Here is a 20524-nt window from a genome sequence, read left to right as displayed (position 1 = left end):
TTGGAAAAAAAATGCATTTCAAAACTTCCCTTAATATATTTTTTTAACTCATCTGCTTTCCTAGTTGGGTAGAATCTACTTAGATGATTGATATACATATAAGGCAATATTAAGAGTTCTAATTGCTGTTTATTGTGCCAAATGGCTTTTCCATCCTGTTAAAAGACTTACCCAGGCCTTTTTATGGTGCAGGAGTGGCACAAACCTGCGTGCACACTCATATTTACACACACAGTTACATAACAGGGTGCTCCAAACTGACACCCACACTCAAGCTGACTCATAGTAGTACGTGTGGTTTGTTCCCACTCAACAGAAGTCTCTCATACCAGGTGTTGATGTGAAGCACCCAGTTCATAGCTGACATCATTGCACGGAGGAGGGCTGAAGGAATCACTCCTCCTTCGTCCAAACGTCTGGGCAACCATCTGAACTAAGGCTAGAACCTAATGTGGGTTTTATCATTAACCCTTCGGTCACCAACACTGACACAGTTTTGTGACTCTTGATACCCCACTCCTAAACACACTTGCGCCAGTCTATTAACCTGAAATGCCATCTTTCGTAGGCTTGCTAAACAGTTGTCTGCGATCGTTCTCTGTCTCACTGGAGCCAGAAACACAGAAAGTTCATTGAAAAGTCGCTTAGGGTAAGAGGCCGGCCCTCTTCCTGCCTCTGCGCAGTTTATTCACTGCCCCTAGTTACCCTCACAACCAAGAACTCTCATTGTGCCGTAAACCCACCTTGAATTGCCATGTCCCTAGCTAAATCGTCAGAGGCACAAATGAATCACATCCCATTCCCGCCCCCCATTTCCCCCCGTAGTGATTCTAAGGGAACTTGTGTAATTTCATCCTGATTGGATCTTTAAATGCCCCCCCCCCCAAAATGTGACAAGTTCTAGTTGACGTATTCAAGCAACTAGGATTGGCTGGGTTTTCCTGTTCCTTTGTGGGGCAGAAACCACTTATTACGTATACAACTTCTTGCACTTAACAAATTGAGATTCGGGCTCAGTAATTACACCTGAAATCTCTTTTATTATGTACAAAAAAGCTTTTGAATTATAAATACTTTGCTCTGTTCCATTTGGAAAAAAAATAATACTAAATATGGGAAAAACTAGTAAAAGGCGATAAGATTGCAGAGAATCTTTCTCTTTCTCTCCATGTTCTATAGGTTGACCTCAAAGCATTTATCCTATTTCCTTGATATTTTTCACTCTGGCAGGCAAACAAAAGCAAGCAGGACTGACAGTCACATATTTCCTTATTGCAGCTTTACTGCAAGGTCTGAGATAATAGTATAACTGTGGTAACCTGTCCAGGTTCTTATCTTCTAGTTTCTTATAATGCTTAGGAATTCAACATAACCTTGCTGTTCAGACTAAAGCAACCAAGAATATCTCTACCACAAGGATTATTTATAATTCCCACAATTTCTGGATCAGTTCTCACAACTAGGCCTAGAGTCAAGGTTTTCCTCTTCAGATTCCAGTCAAGCAACAGGCGAAATTAACAATTATCTCAGCTCCACCTTCAATATGTGACAGCGTTCAAGTTGCTCGAGCTGCTTCTTCTCCTACTTTTGTAATGTTTGTGCCATCCCTTAGTTTGAACTCATTAGGGCCATGGTTTCAAGCTGTGTTCCAGGGAATTCTGGGATTCCTTGGAAACGTCATGTAGGAATTTCTCAAGTAGAAGATCAGTACAGTGGTACCTCGGGTTACATACGCTTCAGGTTACATACGCTTCAGGTTACAAAGTCCGCTAACCCAGAAATAACGCTTCAGGTTAAGAACTTTGCTTCAGGATAAGAACAGAAATTGTGCTCTGGCGGTGCAGTGGCAGCGGGGGGCCCCATTAGCTAAAGTGGTGCTTCAGGTTAAGAACAGTTTCAGGTTAAGAACGGACCCCCGGAACGAATTAAGTACGTAACCAGAGGTACCACTGTAATGGCGAACGAGCTCTCTGAAAAAAAGGCTTCTTTGCAAGTTCAGTACTGATCTTCCCCTTTAATGCATGCATAGCTACATAGCAATTTTGGTTATGTTCTAAGGAAGTCAAATCTCCGTTCTCATGCGGCATTGGTGAGGCTCAGAGGCTTCACCAGTGTATGTTATGCACTGCCTTGTATACTCAAAAACATTTCCCAGAATTCTCTACAACTTGTGGGGGTACCTTGGCAGCCAAGCCGGTGTGGGGGGAAATCCCTGAAGGAAAATAAAAATAAAAACAGTGATATATAGCAAATTTCATCTGGGCAGGAATGGGCATACTTCAGTCTCAACTGTAGTGGGTTGCAAGGCATATGTGCCAAAGAAGTGCATGTTTTGATGTAATATGTAGCCATTAAAAAGACAATTCACAAGTAAGTATGCATCTCCTATTTTATGATGGTATTCCTGTGGGAATTAATTCTTCCCCAGTGTTTTGGTGCTACACAACCAAGCTGTTAATTGCTTTTTAAAAGAAAAAAGAAAAGAAAGAAAGAAGGGATCTCCTGATTTGTATTTCAAGTCAGTCATTGCGGAAGAATTGCCATTCTACTACACATCCAAGGCTTACCCAGTTACAGTGAGTGGAAAGGAAGGAGGCTACAATGACAATGGCTGCCTCTATTTCCCTTTCCCTTTAAACTTGATCAGGTGACATCCACGTCCAGCCACTAGCACTATCAGGCCACTTTAATTCGTGTGTCACAAAATAACCAGTTCCCTCACTGGATCGCAAAGATTCTTCAGTTTTCCATTTGGCGGTGTCATTGCCATACATCATCATGAGTTGTGCTTAAATTGTAGCTTCTGGGTTTTCTTCTTGTTTTGGATAGAATTGCTAAGATAGCTGCTATATTACTGTATAACTAATCTTTTTTTGTTTTGTTTTTTCCTTTGTTTCTTTTCTTTCTTTTCTTTTTTTTTACTCTTCCTTTAGCATTATGTTGATTTATGTTCTGTCTCTGCTTTGGCTCAGTTTCCCTACCTCTCCATTTAGAGTTTCTTGTGTGTTCTCGCACTTGCCCCGCTCCCAATGTCCCCTGTCTCATCAAAGCTAACTCTACAGCACATGAAATTTGCATATTATTATTACTATTATTATTATTTAAATTATGGGAGCTCATCTTCTGCTCCCATAGATGAGGTTGAACAGAGTTCCGTGTTCTGAAGCATTGTACTTGTTGGTTTAACATGTCCGTCCAGTGGTGAAGAACAACATAACCTGTGTTTGCATGCTGTACATCCCTGCTGGTCCTTGTAATATGAAGTGAGGTTCATATTATTATGCCTTGTTTAGCTTCCAGTTACTTAATGGTACATGTAATCTGCAAACAGGCTTGTTTGTTTGCTAATTACTGAAGGCCAAATTCAGTGGCCCCCACCCCTCCCAATATCCTTTGCTGTCAACACCTTTTATCCTCAGTTGCAGCCATAAATAGGCATCTTGTAGCTTTTGAGGACAGAGATCTTCTAGACTCTGCAATTACCTTTGGGGGAGATGGATGGCACAAGGAATGGTGAGCAAAATGACCCTGCTCCCTTTTAGAATCATCAACTGGCTCTTTGTTTAGTAGTCTTAGCCTACTCTACAGTTGGTTGGTTGATTGATTTATTGTTTTGTTCATTCATTGCAGTTCTTTTCCCTGTGGCTTTATAATGTGAGTTGAATTGGGAGGGGTGGGAAAGGATCCTTAGATAATTCGGTACATCCGACATTGGCTTTGCGTAGTAGCTTTGATAGGTTTCTACTGAAAGGAAAAGATTAAGGCTATCCAAAAAAATATTCCCAGTCATCCAGCTGCAAACGGAGCATTATGAGATCCTATCCAGGTATTATAAAAGCATTAAATGGACACAGGAAGAGTAATGTTTGTCAATACCAGAGTTTATTTAAAACTTCCTTTAGTGCTTGTGTCAAATAGAGGTTTTTTTAAAAAAATAGAAGTGGAAGGATAGGCATTTTGTTCATTAGCAAGATGCCTCAGGGACAAATACTGATATTGTGTATAGCCTCAAATTGATATTGGGGACGCCTCTCCTCCTGCTTTTCACCCCATTGTGCAGACATCTTCCCGGTTATTGGTACGTCCTACCAGCTCAGAGACTCCCAGCGCAGCTGAACTCGTCAGTGCAATAGAGGAGCTTGTGAAAAGTAAAATGGTGAGTCTGGTTTGTTTGATGGCATGTTCTCCTTCCTTTTGGGGGAACCCTAGAGGTCCTCAATATGTTGTTGGACGACAACTCTCATCATTTCCAACCATATTAGCTGGGACTGATGAGAGCGGGATTCCCACAATATGCAGAAGGCTATGGATTCCCAGGTGAGGTCCAGCTCCGAGGACCTTCTGGCGGTTCTCTCACTGCGGGAAGAAAGTTACAGGCAGAGGGCCTTCTCAGTAGTGGCGCCCGCCCTGTGGAATGCCCTCCCATCAGATGTCAAGGAAATAAACAACTATCTGACTTTTAGAAGGCATCAGAAGGCAGCCCTGTTTAGGGAAGTTTTTAATGTCTGATGTTTTATTGTATTTTTAATATTAGAAGCCACCCAGAATGGCAGGGGAAACTCAGCCAGATGGGCGGGGTATAAATAAATTATTATTATTATTATTATTATTATTATTATTAATTACCCCTGCTCAGAGCAGCTTGCATGGAATCTTATCCAAACGTGTGGCTCTAAGAGCCATACTGGAGAATCGGACCAGAAATCTCCCCTGTTGTTTTGTGTCCAAGTATCTGGTATTCAGTGGTACACTACTTCTGAACATGAAGATTCATTTAGCTCTGAGAGCCAATCCAGATTACAGTCACCTAAACTAGCGGCCGTCGCCAGTTATCGTGGTAGTAAACTTCACAAGATAAGGAACTTGTTTCATTTATCCAGGCTTCAGCTTTGATTGCTGGTATCAGCCCCCTTCCTGGAACCCAGTTAGCCTGTGTTAGTGTGGACCTGAAAGGAAACCGCTTGCTGGGTGCAGCGAGGAGGGCTGCAGGAGGGCCTCTGGTGCCTGCAAATGGCCACACACATTGCAACACATCTTGCCACTGTTTGATTGCACCAGGGAAGGAGAGAGTTGTGAATACCCGTACACAGTTGACAAAGGTGTTAAAATAATAAATTATGTTCTTAAAATAGATAAATGTACAGCATGCGTATGTGAAATAGATTGTGCTGATGGTGTTGCCCCAATCTCACTTGTTTATCTTTTTCCTCTTAGGCTCTGGAGGATCGTCCAAGCTCACTGATGGTGGACCAGGGAGACAGCAGCAGCCCATCATTCAATCCTTCAGACAACTCACTTCTCTCCTCCTCTTCGCCCATAGATGAGATGGAAGAGCGGAAGTCCAGCTCTTTAAAAAGGCGACAGTAAGACTCGCCCACCAATCCCTTTCCCTTATATGCTTCGGAAGAGCATCTGTCCTTTGCCTTATGTGTTGTAAATTCTGTGTTATTGTAGACATTAGCTTTTACCTCTTCTGTTCAGTGAGTTAAGACTTTGATTATTTCAACTTTTGGAGGATTTTGCCTTAAAGCCAGCTAAATTGCAACAATTTCCCCTGTCTAGCACATTAGCCCTCAGTCTTGTGCTTGTATTGCTTTTAAAAAACTTAGCAGGGAAGTTGGGAGTCTCAGAAACATAAAATGTTTACTTCTGGGGGCTCTTCAGTTCACACAGATGGCAGCTGCAACAACCAGTAAGGCCTTTAACAATGCCTCTTTGTGGAATGTTGATTATATTAAATCCACTTGGCATGTATACTTCAAATTTCAGTATGAGAAACATTAGTACTTTTCTAACTTATTCTTGAGATAGATATATATTTTTTAAATCTCATGTTGCTTAGTCACACCATATTTTACCATAGTAAAATATTTACCCTACTGTTGTCACGTTATTTGCATGCGTAGAAATTGTTCATATTGCAGAACGCTACCCTTAATTACTCTCACTTTTCGTAACTTTGCAGCTATGTTCTACAGGAATTAGTGGAGACGGAGAGAGATTATGTGAGAGATCTTGGTTACGTAGTAGAGGTATGTCCTTTTAAAATCAGTGTGCTTCTAACTTGCTTACAGTCAGATCAGAAACACAAACTTCTGAAGGGTAAAGAGGAATGTGCCATTCCTCTCCACCAAACACCTTTGGAGGATGCTACCAGCAATGCTTGGAGAAATCTACTTTGTCACCTGTTATATTAGTCCCTTTTTAGCTAGTAATGAACTAGGTTAAGATTCGTAATTACTAGACAACAGTTTCCAATGTTATTGATGAGCTAGCAATAATTCCATATGTAAAGTATCTTTGAGAAGGCACTTTTTACATGCTGCCAACTTAGCTGCATATGGACAGCTGAAAATGTAAATTCTGAATCCTGGCAGTAATTAGTTTCCATTCCTACACGAGATCGGGGCCGCCTGCTGTTTCTTGGCTCTTCTGTAAAATAAGCTGTTGAATGTTTAAGGACGGCTTGGTAATATATTTGCAGCGAAGGGGCCTGTTCAGTCCTTGTGCAGGAATGTAGGCAATGGAATGGCTGGCAGTATTTCAGTTTTAGAACGGACAGCTGGAACACCTTTTAATAAACAGGCCTCTTAATAGATTTAGGAACAACTTCTGAACGTGGCAGCAAATTAAACAAGTACAATAGATGTGCTTTAAAAATGGATTCATTTGGATTGCTTTGAGTTGCTGCTTGTGTTGTCCTGAATTTATGATCTGGAAAGAATCAGAAGTATGGAATCACAGGGCTCACTAGGCTGAGTTACAAATTGTATTGAGTACCCCAGCTTCTGTGTTCCAAATTGTGTTCATTCGTGCAACCTAATTGAGCAGATTGTTGCCCCCACCAGGGCTGCTGTACATACAGGGCTTCTCCAGGCTCTTTATCGCACAGTAGACAGTTTGTATGCTTGCATTCCTTGCACATGCAGATGTGTTTGCTCCCGCAAAGGCTTGTTTCAGGCTATTAAATCCCCCCACGCAATAATATACACGGGTCCATGACCAAACAGAAAACAGTTTGTATAAACTGGATGGTATGTGTAGTGAATGGTTAGCTGTTGCTGGAACGTATGCAAATACACTCGCTGTATTGTTTTAACATTCGTTTGGGAGCCGCCCAGAGTGGCTGGGGAAGCTCAGCCAGATGGGCGGGGTACAAATAATAAATTATTATTATGATGATGTATTGTTCTGGTTCACAACTACCGTAATTTTCCGTGTATAAGATGCCCTCTATTTTGGGGGGCTCCAATTTAAGAAAATGGTGGGGGGAGATGGCCTGAAGTTGTTGAGTTTTTTTGAGCGCCCAGGGGGTTTCCTGCTTTTGCGGGAGGGGGGGGGTGCCCAGGGTTGTTCGACTTTTTGCTGAAAATTACTCACCGAAAAACCACTTGCTGCAGCCACCAATCTCACACACAATTGCCGCTGACAAACTCCTGCAAGCGGCTGCAAACAATCACCCACCCCCCATCTGCACTATCCGTGTATAAGACAACCCCCGATTTTGAACATTATTTTACAGTGGGGGAAAAACTTGTCTTGTACATAGAAAAGTACAGTAATTTGTGGAAGACTTCAATATTGTTGGCTGTTGTTGTTGTTTAGTCATGTCCAACTCATCGTGGCTCCGTGGACCAGAGCACGCCAGGCATTCCTGTCTTCCACTGCCTCCCGCAGTTTGGTCAGACTCAAGTTGCTAGCTTTGAGAACACTGTCCAACCACCTTGTCCTCCGTCGTCCCCTTCTCTTTGTGCCCTCCATCTTTCCCAACATCAGGGTCTTTTCCAGGAAGTCTTCTCTTCTCATGAGGGGGCCAAAGTATTGGAGCCTCAGCTTCAGGATCTGTCCTTCCAGTGAGCACTCAGGGCTGATTTCCTTCAGAATGGATAGGTTTGATCTTCTTGCAGTCCTTGGGATTTTGGCTAGTCCAAAGTAACTGTGAAAGCTCTATACTAGGGAGATACATTGAGAATGTAGCATAGCACATGCAAAAGCCCCCAGGTTCAGTCCCCAGCATCTTTAGGTAGGACTGGGAAACCCCGGAAAGTCACTGCTAGATGGACCAATGGTCTGACTCAGCAGAAGGCAGCTTACTATGTTCCTGTATGTATTTGGGCAAAGAGGCAGGATGTAAATTGGGGACGTGAACCGTCCTTCAAAATGACACTGAAATGATTTAGCTTGTGCTGGTGTTTCTTTTATATCTAAATAGAGATGACACTATTTCAGGATTCCCTAATGAAATTGATGTAGGACAGATTATGAAAATTAACATTTGGTTTCCATTTACTGAAAATAAATACATGCAGAGATTTTGGAATGCAGAGTTTTTGGAATGCAGAAAATAAAGAAAATCATAAAATCTAGCACATGGGGGGCACTTTAAATTATATAATTTGGTACTTGAATGATTGGTATGAATAATTGTATTATAAAGTGGTATTGTTATAATGAGGCCAATAATAATTAGACTGTAATTGAAAACGAATAAAAAATTATTATAAAAAAAGAAAATAATACTTGCACACATATTGCACAAACTGGCCCCCAGTAATGCACAATGAGTCCTCATAAGTCTGGATCCAGCATGAATTTGCTGTCGAGATTCAGATAGGTATTCTCCTCCAGCCTCTCTGAGCTGCTTTTCCCATGTCACAGACTTGGTCCCGTGAGTTGATGTGTCAAGCCAGACAAGGAGCAACGTAAAGCACGCAAACTGATAATATGAAAAAGAGTAAATCAGGATTTGTTACGGGTTTCAGTACTTACTTGACCACAATGTGGAAGCATGTTGGAAAAAGGATTTTCAACTACCCTGTTGCAAAAATATTTGGCTTCCCATTGGGTCTCTTGTGTTTTTTGTGTTCCAAATAAGGGCATGGCTTGTGGCAGGTGTGGGCAGAAGATAGTCTGTGGACCACTGGCCAACCCTGATGGTTGTTGATCCTATCCTGCGAGGCATTTCTTATAAACAAGAGTTCATACTCAGAATCAATGAATGCATTTAGTTAGGCCGTTAGGACTTCATCCTGAATACAGTGGTACCTCGTGCTACGTACTTAATCCGTTCGTAACAGGAAACCTCTCGTAACATGAGGCACACTTTCTCTAATGGCGCCTCCTGCTGCTGCCATGCCACCGGAGCACGACTTCTGCTCACATCCCAGAGCAAAGTGCGCAACAAGGGGCATCTACTTAGCAGAGTGTGTAACCCGCAGCATTCATAAGGTACGTAACACGAGGTACCACTGTATGTACTTTCAGCCACCCTATATATATATATATATATATATATATATATATACACACAAACACATCAGCCAGCAGGATTTGGGGGGAGGAGGAGAGAATGATAGAGGGCCCAAGGTGATACTCAGCAGTTTGAAATGTTAAAAGTAATAAAAAGGTGAACAGCGACGCTTATGTCCATTTTTCTTACTAACTTACTCCAGGGTTACATGGCACTCATGAAAGAAGATGGTGTTCCGGATGACATGAAAGGGAAAGACAAAATTGTGTTTGGCAACATTCATCAAATATATGACTGGCACAGAGAGTATGTATGTTTTTGTTCATAACTGGTTTACTTTCTGTTTCTAATCTTGCCTAACCAGCTGAAGAAGTGGACAAAACCCACCCCAAGCAGCATAAAAATATACTGGAAAAATTCAGTTGAGCATGTTGTAAAGATTTACATAGAACCATAGAATTGTAGAGTTGGAAGGGACCCCGGGGGTCGCCTAATCCAACCCCCTGCAATGCAGGAATCTCAACTAGATCATATATGACAGGTGGCCATCCAACCTCTGCTTAAATATATCCAACGAAGGAGAGTCCACCACCTCTCGCGGGAATTGGTTCCATTGTCAAACAGCTCGTACTGTCAAGAAACGTCTTCCTGATGTTTAGTTGGAATTTCCTTTCTTGTAACTTGCATCCCTTGGTTCGGGTCTTATCCTCTGGAGCAGGAGAAAACAAGCTTGCTCCAAGTGTCAGGCATGGAGCTACTGGATAAGGGGGTCTTTTCTGTGGAGGCACACAAATTATGTATTCTTTCAACCAGGCATCCATCTCTGTTAGGTGCCAGACAAAGGTTGCCCTGCTCTCTTGTGCTTTTTGTAATGAACAGATACTGTTGGAAGGGCATTCCTGGATATGCATCTGGCGCCCAGTTTATTTCAGTAGAAAGAAATTACTTTGGTTTTTAGCACTTGGGGGCAGTTTCCAATTTACAGCATGCCACAGGTGGAATTATAAGCCAGTTATTTTCAGCACTAAGGTGGTTTAGCTGTGCCTTGTTTCAGATGGAAGTCTGACCTCTATATTGCAGTTTGCTTCTTAACATTTGGACATGTCTGGTACCTAAGGATGCAGCCATTGGGGTCTTATTAGTCCTGGTTGTTTAGGTAACAGGGATGCCCTTGATTTAATGTACAGTCATACCTCGAGTTGCGTACGCTCCATGTTGCGTACGTTCGACTTACGGACTTCCGCGACCCGGAAGTCCTCCCAGGAGCACGCGGGTGCGCAGAAGCATTCTGCACACTTCGCACATGCGCAGAAGTGCAAAAACACGCGAACTTCCGGGTTTTTTTCTTTTTTTCGGGGGCGTTTGTGTTAAGCACGGCCGTGTTACGTAGCGCGATCTGGAACGGATCACGTGCGTAACACGGGGTACCACTGTAATTTTTTGGCTCAAGAACGTGGTCTCAGCTGAAAGTTTCAGACCCCTTCATTTCACAATTGTGCACAGTCTGCCATAAGATGAGATCTTAGATTTTGGTTCTGTTCTATCAGAGCAGCAATTTCTCCTAGTGTCTAGGAGCCTTATATTTGGAAAGTCTACAGACAAGAATAACTGTCTGGTGGACTATTTGGACTATTGCAAGACATTTCAGAATGGATTCATTTATCTCTGCAGAATCTGTGGATGGAAGGCCTACATTGCAAACATTGTTAGGGCCCCAAAAATGGCTTTCTGTGTCTTCTATCCCTTTAGTATCTCTACGAATGAGTGGTGGCAACTACATAATAGACAGACCTTGGATTAGAGCCAGTTCCTCAACTGCTAGTGCAGGTTCATGTAACATGATTCATCTACACTGGAATTTCCCTTATCCCCAGATGAAGATAATTTTGCAATTGGCTTTTGCTCAAGTTTAGAAGTAACATGAGTGTATTGACATGCAACTCTACACAAGGTGTTCACTACTCAACTATTTGCCTCTGTGATGAAGAGGACATGGCATATGTGTTAGTTGAGCTCTGATTCAGAGGAATCCCAAGTTATGGCAAAGCTTCCTTGCTGTTGCTTGTTAACTTTCATTTTGAGGAAACCCTACGCTTTTCCCAGATGTTCTTCGCCTGGGCTCAGAATTGTCCCAGCCACACAGTCAAACCAAGTGGCTGGTTGAGGCAATTATAATGTTAAGGGAACTTACTCTTTTTGCTGCCAAGGAGTGTGGTGGAGTCTCCTTCTTTGGAGATCTTTAAGCAGAGGCTTGACATCCATCTGTCAGGAATGCTTTGGTGGTGTTTCCTGCTTGGCAGGGGGTTGGACTGGATGGCCCTTGTGGTCTCTTCCAACTCTATGATTCTATGATTCTACTCAGCAGTGTCCAAGCTGAGAGGGGCACCCTGGGATTTCTTTCTGCATTTAAGAGGTTGCGGTGCTGGGCATAACACTGGGGCAATGTGATATGGCTGCTGGAAAATGACAAAAGTGTCTTCAGCCAATCCACTGAGGCGTCTTCTACAAACCTTTCTATTTCCGAAAGTGGATGCCTCCCACAGAGGAAATGCAACCAAACTGTTGTCTGCTGTTGAATCAGTTGTCTGTTGCCACAGTGAGGCTAATAATAAATATATTTTTGTACTGCTCAGTTTCTTTTTAGGAGAATTAGAGAAGTGCCTTGAGGATCCAGAAAAATTGGGATCACTTTTTGTTAAACATGTAAGTATGTTCCTCCTCTCCATTGCATATATGGAAGCTGCGCCGATCATAGATCTGGATATTTGACAACATATAAGGAGCCCTTATATCTTCACCCATGTATTCTCTATTCTGTGCCTTTTTAAAAAAAATGCATGAACTTACTTTGCTTTGCTTCTTTGCCTTCCAAAAGGCTTAGTTAGAGTGGCAGGAATAGTAAACATGGGGGGGATATAAAGAAATTATGCACATAGCAAATTCCATCACTAACGCCTTCCATTTTCTCTTAAATGTGTAGGCAGTGACAGAACATGCAATCTGTTACACTCTCACTTAGTTTCCTGATTTTTCTACTTAGCCAGACTTTTGTGGCTTTCCATATGTACAACGAATCTGAAATATGCTCTGAAAGAACAGAGGTTATTTCTTCGCTTCTTTATTTGGACCATGACACATTTCCTCATGATGGGGGTGGGAGTCTCCTCAACAAGATCAGCCATGGTGGCCTCTCTTCCTGAAAAATGGAGTTGTTCATTACTGTCATTTCAGCCCTGCAGAGCACACAGGCAGCAAGGAGGGTTCATGACTGGCTCTGACAGTTCCTTGGCAATGGGAAGCAGTCCCTGAGGACAAAAAGTTTTGAAACAGCTGCTCTCATACACAATCCTGCATATCAAATAGATTTATTAATTTGGGGGAAGCAGGGAGGATACGCCTTGACAGTAACGTGGATCATAATCCTCTACCTTCAGGCTGGTAGTACAAGATGTCACCTTCCCCACATGTTTAATCCCAAACGTCCCTGGGCACAAAGTGTAGACTTGAGGTGAACATAGATATGAACACCAGTGGGCTAATTGTGTAAAAGGCGCTCTCCTTCAGTTGCAATTATCATTGTGGCTGTATTCGTGTATGGCATTAATGGGGAACCTATCAACCTCCTGCTGTTGCTGAACTGCAATGGCCATCACCTCTGAGCATGGCCCATGCTTTCTCGGACTGATGGGAAGTGTCGTTCTGCAACATCTGACGAACCAGAAGTTCCCCCACACCTAGTGTGTAGACTGTTGCACACTTGATTTATCCAAGCACTTGTGAGCATATGCAAGGAAGAGAGTGGGTGAGACAGTATGGAAAATATCTTATATGGACCATTTTTATTCCTGTAGAATATGATCGCTTTTGTTCTAATGATCCATTCTGTTCTGGTCCGTGCCAAGTATGCTTTACGTTTTCATGAAATACAACATCCTTGTTCTTTTCCCTCTGCTCCAGGAGAGAAGATTGCACATGTACATAGTTTACTGCCAAAACAAACCAAAGTCTGAGCATATTGTCTCAGAATACATTGATACTTTTTTTGAGGTAAGTGCCAAAGGCAGGGAAGAAGGGGGTTGGCTGTCTCTTTCTGGGCAGAAGAAAAACGCTCATAATCTTTCCCAAAATTTCTTGTTCTTTGCAGTCTCTGACACATTATCTCTCTGAGGATCTGTGGCTGAGATCGAAATAGTTTATTGTTACCAAATGAATAAACTCTCTCCCCCCCCCACTAACCCCCAGTTAACTCTAGGGTTTAATAACTCTGTACATCAAATTCTGCTTCAAGGTGAATTACAGCACGGAATTGGTTTTTTTGTGATTTTACCATACAATACTTGTGAGACATCAGGAAGCTGAGCGACACCGACTTGTTTAAGTGGATCTTAAGATGTTGTCATAGCAACCTGAATTCAAATCACTAGCTGCTTTCACATACCAGGCCAAAGACATTGAAATGAGGGGAAAATGTTTAAACCATTGTTTCCCAAAACTTGGGTCTCAGCTAGCAAGGATCAGGTCGGGGATGATGGGATGATGTTTGGGAAAACACTGGTTTAAACAAAGAGTAATAGAGACTACTACTTATTCAGATGTGGCTAAATCTCCGTTTATGGTGTTGATTCTGTCTGCTTGAAGGTACAAGCAAGGATAGGTGTTGTTCCCTAGATATGTATGAACACATGATGCCTCTGTATTGACTGAGCATCAAGTGTTAATAGAAAACTAGTTTTAGCCCAACAGACAATCCAAGGGAATAGTTTACTTTTGCATCCTTCTTTTGCCAGCCATTCAAAGTCTGGAAAATTCAGCAGGGCCAAAGTGAGTCTTTCTTGTCCCAAGTTGGACTGAGGTTGCTGCCACCATCTCCCTTTCCTATCAAAGTTTAAGCCCCCAGGTTATTAAAATGTAAACCCCAAGGTTTGGCATCCATAATGTGTGTAACTTAAGAATTGGCACTGCTATCCTTAGGATAACTGCCATCTTTTAACAGGAGGGATGATAGGCCCAGGCCCAGACAGGATAAAGGGGATGAGACTCAAAAGATTTCTTTGGGATGTGGATACAATGAAGTCAGGGAAGACGTGAGCCCTATATTTATCCATGAATTTGTAAAAGTGAAAAGCAAACTTTTTTTTACAGTTCATTTTGCTAAGTAAATTAGAGAGTTAATACTGTGTAAGGGAAGCTGTTAGGAATCCTGAAGGGAAATCTGTATTAGAGTGGATGTCAAAACTAGCCTCCTTGATGATACTTCCTCTCAAAATAGAGAGTTACAGGATCTGCTCTGAACTTTTATTTTACTACTGCTAGGACCTGAAGCAACGTTTGGGTCACCGACTTCAGCTCACCGACTTGCTGATAAAACCAGTGCAAAGAATTATGAAATACCAATTGTTACTAAAGGTAAGGCACTTTGAATGCTCTCGGTTGGGTTTTTTATTGCTGGATAGCATTTGGAACACATAAAAAAATAGATTGCCTTGCATCTTATAAATATAGGCAAATATTTCTCAGAAAGTACCCACAAATGTTCTTTGTTTTTGTTGGAGCACTGTGTGTCTGCTAAGGTAGTTTACATAAGTATGCATCAAGAAATAGTAAATAACTGGTGTAAATGTTTCATTTCCTCTGTTTGCCAAATTCAGAGAAAGCAGAGCCCTTTGTGGGGGATTTAGCTACTTGTGAATAAAATATTTGTTTTGTTTTGTTAGATTTCTTACCTGCCTTATAACATATGGTTACAACCATAAAATACACAACCTAAAGCACTTCCCCATATAAAGCAAAAACACAGTAAATATGCAAAACAACTGACGGACATTCAGGAAACAAACTTTGTTTTTACTGTTTGATTTCTTCACCTAAGCATTTTATTTCTGATATGCTGTACATCAGGGCTTTCCAGAAGTCCCTAAATGGGATGGTAGATAAATGCACATTTTATTATCATCAGCAGTTTCTGATCATCAGGACTGTCCGGTATATATGCATACACATTTATAATTTTAATGGAAGATGTGAACTCATAGTTCTTTCTTTTTCTTTGCAGGACTTCCTTAAGTACTCCAAAAAAGCTAATCTTGATACAACAGAATTAGAGGTACTTGGAAATACTGTTTCCTTAAATATTTATGCCAGCATCAAGACAGCTGTTGTAGCAGAATTATAGCACTCTTTCTGTATCTGTCTGTGGACCTCCTTCACAAGATTGTTCTGTTTTTGTTTTTCCACATTGCATTTATTCTGGAATTAATGGTTAAAGCAGCAGGTCCATCACTTTGGGAGAATTCGTCATGGAGATTACAGGAAGGGGCAGGGTGTTCCCAGAAGCAGTCTCCCAACAAATTTTATTATATAGCCTGCCTCTTCGATGTGTGCAGTCAATCTTGGTAGTGGCACCTTTGAGAATCTGAAAAGAATAACTAAAAGGCATTGCACAGTTGACTGTTCTAATCTCTCTTTCTTTCTTGATTAAATAGAGGGCTGTAGAAGTAATGTGCATAGTCCCAAAACGGTGCAACGACATGATGAATGTTGGTCGTTTACAAGGATTTGATGTAAGTCCTTCCTTGGGTTTGGGCACCTTTTTCTTCACAATCAGCATACTCCCATTACAATCTGGTTTTAAGAATAAGTACATGTACTCTTAACATTTGGACTTGTTTCAGCTTCAGAATTCCTCCTAAAATCCAATTAAAGTGCCTTTTTCCTGTTAGAGGTTGAAAACAGACCGTAGGGAAGTATGTCAGGAAACAAAAGTAGCCTTCTATCTCGCTTGCCCCTGCTAGGTCCCTGAACTGTAATGCTGGCAGGAGGGCAGAGCATAAGGACAGGAATAGTACAGGGAACAGTGTCCCTGAAGGCTGGCACCGAAACTTAGATCTCATGGTCTCTTGTCCCAGCTCTTTCATCCTCCTAGAGCACCTGGGCTGGATCTACACTGATCTGGAAAACACTGTTTAAAAAATGCTATCGAGAAATAGCTCCCAGTGTAATTTCCCATTGGCGACACATCGCTACTCTACAGCACCCTCTGGTGTCAGATTTTTGTAACGAATTTTTAACGTTATAACTCACCAGTGTAGATTAGTCCCTGTTCTCATCGGACATATGATGTTGGCTGTCACAGTTGTTTGAACAAGAGCCAGTATATAATGCACAGTTACTATGCAGTAAGGCTGAATTCATGTGGCTGTTGTATAACTATGGCTCAGATGATACGCATAGACATCAGGTGGAAGTGCGGAGCTGCGTTCCTGGACCACACTATTTGTAGATTTGCTAACGTCTGATGGGGCTGCTTGGTTGTGACATATTGAGATGTGTCCCAGAGGAAGTGTGCACACAACCCATGATCCCGTGGAATGGGAAAAGGCTTCCTGATGACCATGAGAGATTGTGTGATTTTCTTTCTATAATCTTAACTGTATTGACCCCACTATTTCTGCCATTTTGTTGTTGTTTTTAATCAATCACATGTCCCTTCGGATTCCCATCTTCAGTCTTCTACAAGCTACAGTCCTCCAGGGATAAGTTTAGCAGAGCGCCGTAAGAATATAGATATAGTTTGAATCGTAGAGCAGCACAAACTCTCATTAACATAACCATGTGGAATGTAAAAAAACAACAACACATTGTTATCCTTGCTTTCTTTGGTACTATAACTACTTGTTTCAGCTGATGGACAAAAAAGGACTCACTCAACTTGTTCTGGCCTCTTTTTTTAGGGTAAAATTGTTGCCCAGGGTAAGCTGTTGCTGCAAGATACGTTCATGGTTACAGATCAGGAAACGGGACTCTTGCCACGTTGCAAAGAAAGGCGGGTGTTCCTGTTTGAACAGATTGTTATATTCAGTGAACCACTAGATAAAAAGAAAGGCTTCTCAACGCCAGGATTCTTATTTAAAAACAGTATCAAGGTAAGTCTTCTGCATATGTCTTTTTTTTTTAAGTTATGCAGTAGGCTTGAGGGTTCAATTCCATTTTGACAACAGTTTCTAAACCAACTGTGCTCATAGTCTCTTTAAAGGTGTGTGTGTGTGTGTCCCCTTCCTCTGAGATTAATCTCCTGATTCTGCAGAAACCACTGGGAAAGGGTTTATTTCAACGGTTAGTAAAAATAAACCAATGATCAGGAGGTGAAAGGCTAAGCTCTTAACCACCAGCATGAAGATTTTTCATTCCACCCACCCTTCCTTATCTTTTCTCTCATGTTCCACAGCTTTGCCATAATTTGTCGTAATTTAACTTCCTTTCACATGTGGTTGGTAGTATCGGTTTTAAAAATCAATAAGCCTCACTTCATCCAACAGATGCCAGGATGATGTAGAGCAACAACCGGGAAGGGGGGGGACAATAAAAGTGAAATATAATTCCTATCATAAAACAAAAGACAAAAACTAAAAACCAACAATAAATAGAATCCCTTTAAATGCCAGGCCAAACAAGAAAGTCTTAACTTAGCCATGAAAGGTTTTAGTGTTGACACCAGTCAAACTTCTCTAGGGAGGGTATTTCAAAATCAGGGCGCCACCACAAAAGAGGCCCTTTTCTTTGTGCAAGCATAGCTACATACTATCCTTGGAGGGGGGGAAGCACACACCAATAAATATTAATTATACAATCCCAAAGGAGATTGGGGAGTGTCTAACGCGCAAATATCCTATGAGGCAAACCAATTGAGACAAATATTTCTCCTAGCAGATAGTGGGAATACAAAAAAGTGGGTTGTTAATTGAAAAGGCTAACTTGGGTGGTATTCTAATTACAGCTGCCTTCTAAGGACCTAGGATGGATTAATAGCCCTTTTCTGAAAACCACAATTTCAGTTTACAAGACTAGGATGAAAAAGCCAGCTCCACCACAATCCAGACTTAAACCTTTCCTTTACCACCCATCCTTTTATAACAAAATTGGACCACCCAGTTTTCTGCTGTGGTCCATGAAAGACTTTGAGACTTTTGCAACAAAGAGAGGCTGAAAAAGGATTGGAAGATCTGGAAGGTGCTGGGCTGGAGTAATTGGCTACAGCTTCAACCAATCAGCTGTTTTATATCTCAAGCTGTCATTCAGCAACAGGCCCCTGTGACGTTGACCTCCCTCTGAGCATGTGATGGTCTCACGTGGTCCTAATGCCAGGAGCCCAGGTGTCACACATATACAAAATTTAATAGCACTAGATAGATGCAAGGGATTTAACTAGATTGAAAATGTGTTAGGACCTGGGTGCTTAGCTTGACTTGGAAACCTGGAACAACATTTTATCAGGAGTCTCCTTGTCTCTAATTTCAGCACATATTCAGGAAGCCACCTTAAAAACACTATTTAGTCAGCACTTTATCCCGGTCAAACTATCTTTTATAAACCTGAATCTCTCCCCACAATGTTGACATTATAAAAATCAGGAAGGACACATATATTTTTTTACCTTTTGGTGGAGTTGTCCCTCAAGTGGCTGGGTTTTAGGAAATGTTTTTTGGAGAAATTAAGTGAATTACAAAGCAGGAATTAACTTCTGTTGCCTACTTTGGCTGCAGCACAAATGCTTATTATAGCCAGAAATTGGAAATACTTGGAGGAAACCAGCCAAAAGGCCTGGAACATAGTCAGGTGTGGTTTCTCTTAATTATGGGGGGAAATGCAGTTGATTAGGAGTCGAATTTTAAAAGACTATGTCTCATGTGTCTGGCAAAGCTTTATAAGCTAATAATATCCAAACTGTTCCAGTCAGGTAAGCCAGCATTTAGAATGCTTGACCACCCCTTAATAAGTCTGGAAACTGTAGATGGCGTCTTGTGAACGATGTACCTCTTCCAAAAACTGTCTAATGACATAAAGAAATAATTTTATTGATTTATGACAACATAACATTGAGGGACACAGGTGGCACTGTGGGTTAAACCACAGAGCCTAGGGCTTGACGATCAGAAGGTCGGCGGTTTGAATCCCCGCAACGGAGTGAGCTCCCGTTGCTTGGTCCCTGCTCCTGCCAACCTATCAGTTCGAAAGCACGTCAAAGTGCAAGTAGATAAATAGGTACTGCTCCGGCGGGAAGGTAAACGGCATTTCCGTGGGTTGCTGTGGTTCACCAGAAGCAGCTTAGTCATGCTCGGCCAGTAAAGCGAGATGAGCGCCGCAACCCCAGAGTCGTTCGCGACTGGACCTAATGGTCAGGGGTCCCTTTACCTTCTAACTGCTCAACCCCATACTTCAACTGCAAATGATTGTTTTCTGTTTTCTGTGCTGATGTGCTTTTCCAAACCCCATTTTATTCATGCACATGCCTACTGTTCATCTTTTAATCTCAGATATAAGTCAGTATCTATGTTTATATTGAAACTCTGTGAAGGTTTTTTGGGATGTGTCATAGCAGTACACCCTCCTCCCCTTTGAGTGTCCATAGCACACATTTTGTGATCAGGCCCCTTGACCTCCCTGCCTTTTCCAGTATGATTCACTTTTATCTCATCATACTTGGAAGCTGTCAATGTGCGTTTTCCCACCAGGTGGCCTCAACAACTCACTTCGCAAACTGAATGTGAAGATGTTGCAGTCCCTTTCTGTATTAGCTCATCTGTTGAACGACTTCCCGAGGTTGATTTCTGGGTTGTTTGTTCACACTTGAGTCAAGATCCCAAGTTGTACTTGGTCACGCCAAAAATTGCTGCAGAGGGCTCTTTAGTTTGTCAGCAAACTAACCTGGAATGGAATTTTATGAATCCCGCCCTTCCTTCAGGGAGCACAGAGCAGCAATTTATTCTCACCAGTGCCCTGTGACGGACGTTGGGTTGAAAGCAAAACGATTCAAACAAGGTCACCGCAGAGAGCTTCATGACTGAGTGGGGACTTGATTCTAGGTTTGCCAAACCCAGCACTCTGGCCATTGCAGCACACTTAATGCAAAACTACTGTGTGTTTCAGCTGAGCTAAGAGGAGCAGGTGCAAGTTGGCAAATGGCCTGTTGTTAAATGTTAACCTGAGATGAAAGTTGGACTGGAAGAGGTTGGTCATAGTTACTGGCAGCACCTTGTATTGTTTTGTAGCTCAGCCTTGCAAAAGAGCCTGCACAAAAAATTATTAGTCTGCTAAGAGACTACTAGCCTTTTATCTCCATGCTGGCCACAGACAGAGGTAGGTAAGCATGGAAATACAGGCTAGTTTTAAAAGTTGCCTTCTCCCAAGAGGACTGGTGGACTCCACTGTTTCCTTGCTGACCATGGAAGAGGGAACTACCCTTCTTCTGCAGCCAGCGCAAAAACCAAACAAGCTTGA

General features: G+C 42.0%; 1 protein-coding gene across 3 annotated transcripts in view; it reads left to right on the top strand.

Annotated features, from left to right (window-relative positions):
* Positions 1-20524, top strand: part of TRIO (trio Rho guanine nucleotide exchange factor) — a 258906-nt gene that overhangs the window by 219344 nt on the left and 19038 nt on the right. For 2 of the 3 annotated variants that reach the window (XM_033154381.1, XM_033154382.1), the window contains exons 37-46: positions 4061-4156; positions 5215-5363; positions 5966-6032; positions 9453-9556; positions 11884-11953; positions 13208-13297; positions 14564-14656; positions 15303-15353; positions 15733-15810; positions 16981-17172. In XM_033154381.1, the coding sequence (XP_033010272.1) occupies positions 4061-4156; positions 5215-5363; positions 5966-6032; positions 9453-9556; positions 11884-11953; positions 13208-13297; positions 14564-14656; positions 15303-15353; positions 15733-15810; positions 16981-17172 (990 nt within the window). Of the gene's footprint in view, positions 1-2933; positions 3730-4060; positions 4157-5214; positions 5364-5965; positions 6033-9452; positions 9557-11883; positions 11954-13207; positions 13298-14563; positions 14657-15302; positions 15354-15732; positions 15811-16980; positions 17173-20524 lie in introns of those variants that run through there. The other variant, XM_033154383.1, reaches the window with a different exon arrangement.

This window comes from Lacerta agilis, chromosome 7, assembly GCF_009819535.1.
Source record: "Lacerta agilis isolate rLacAgi1 chromosome 7, rLacAgi1.pri, whole genome shotgun sequence".
Taxonomy (NCBI): Eukaryota; Metazoa; Chordata; class Lepidosauria; order Squamata; family Lacertidae; genus Lacerta; species Lacerta agilis.
Note: the sequence above shows the minus strand (reverse complement) of the source record. Positions and strands in the feature narration are given on the sequence as shown.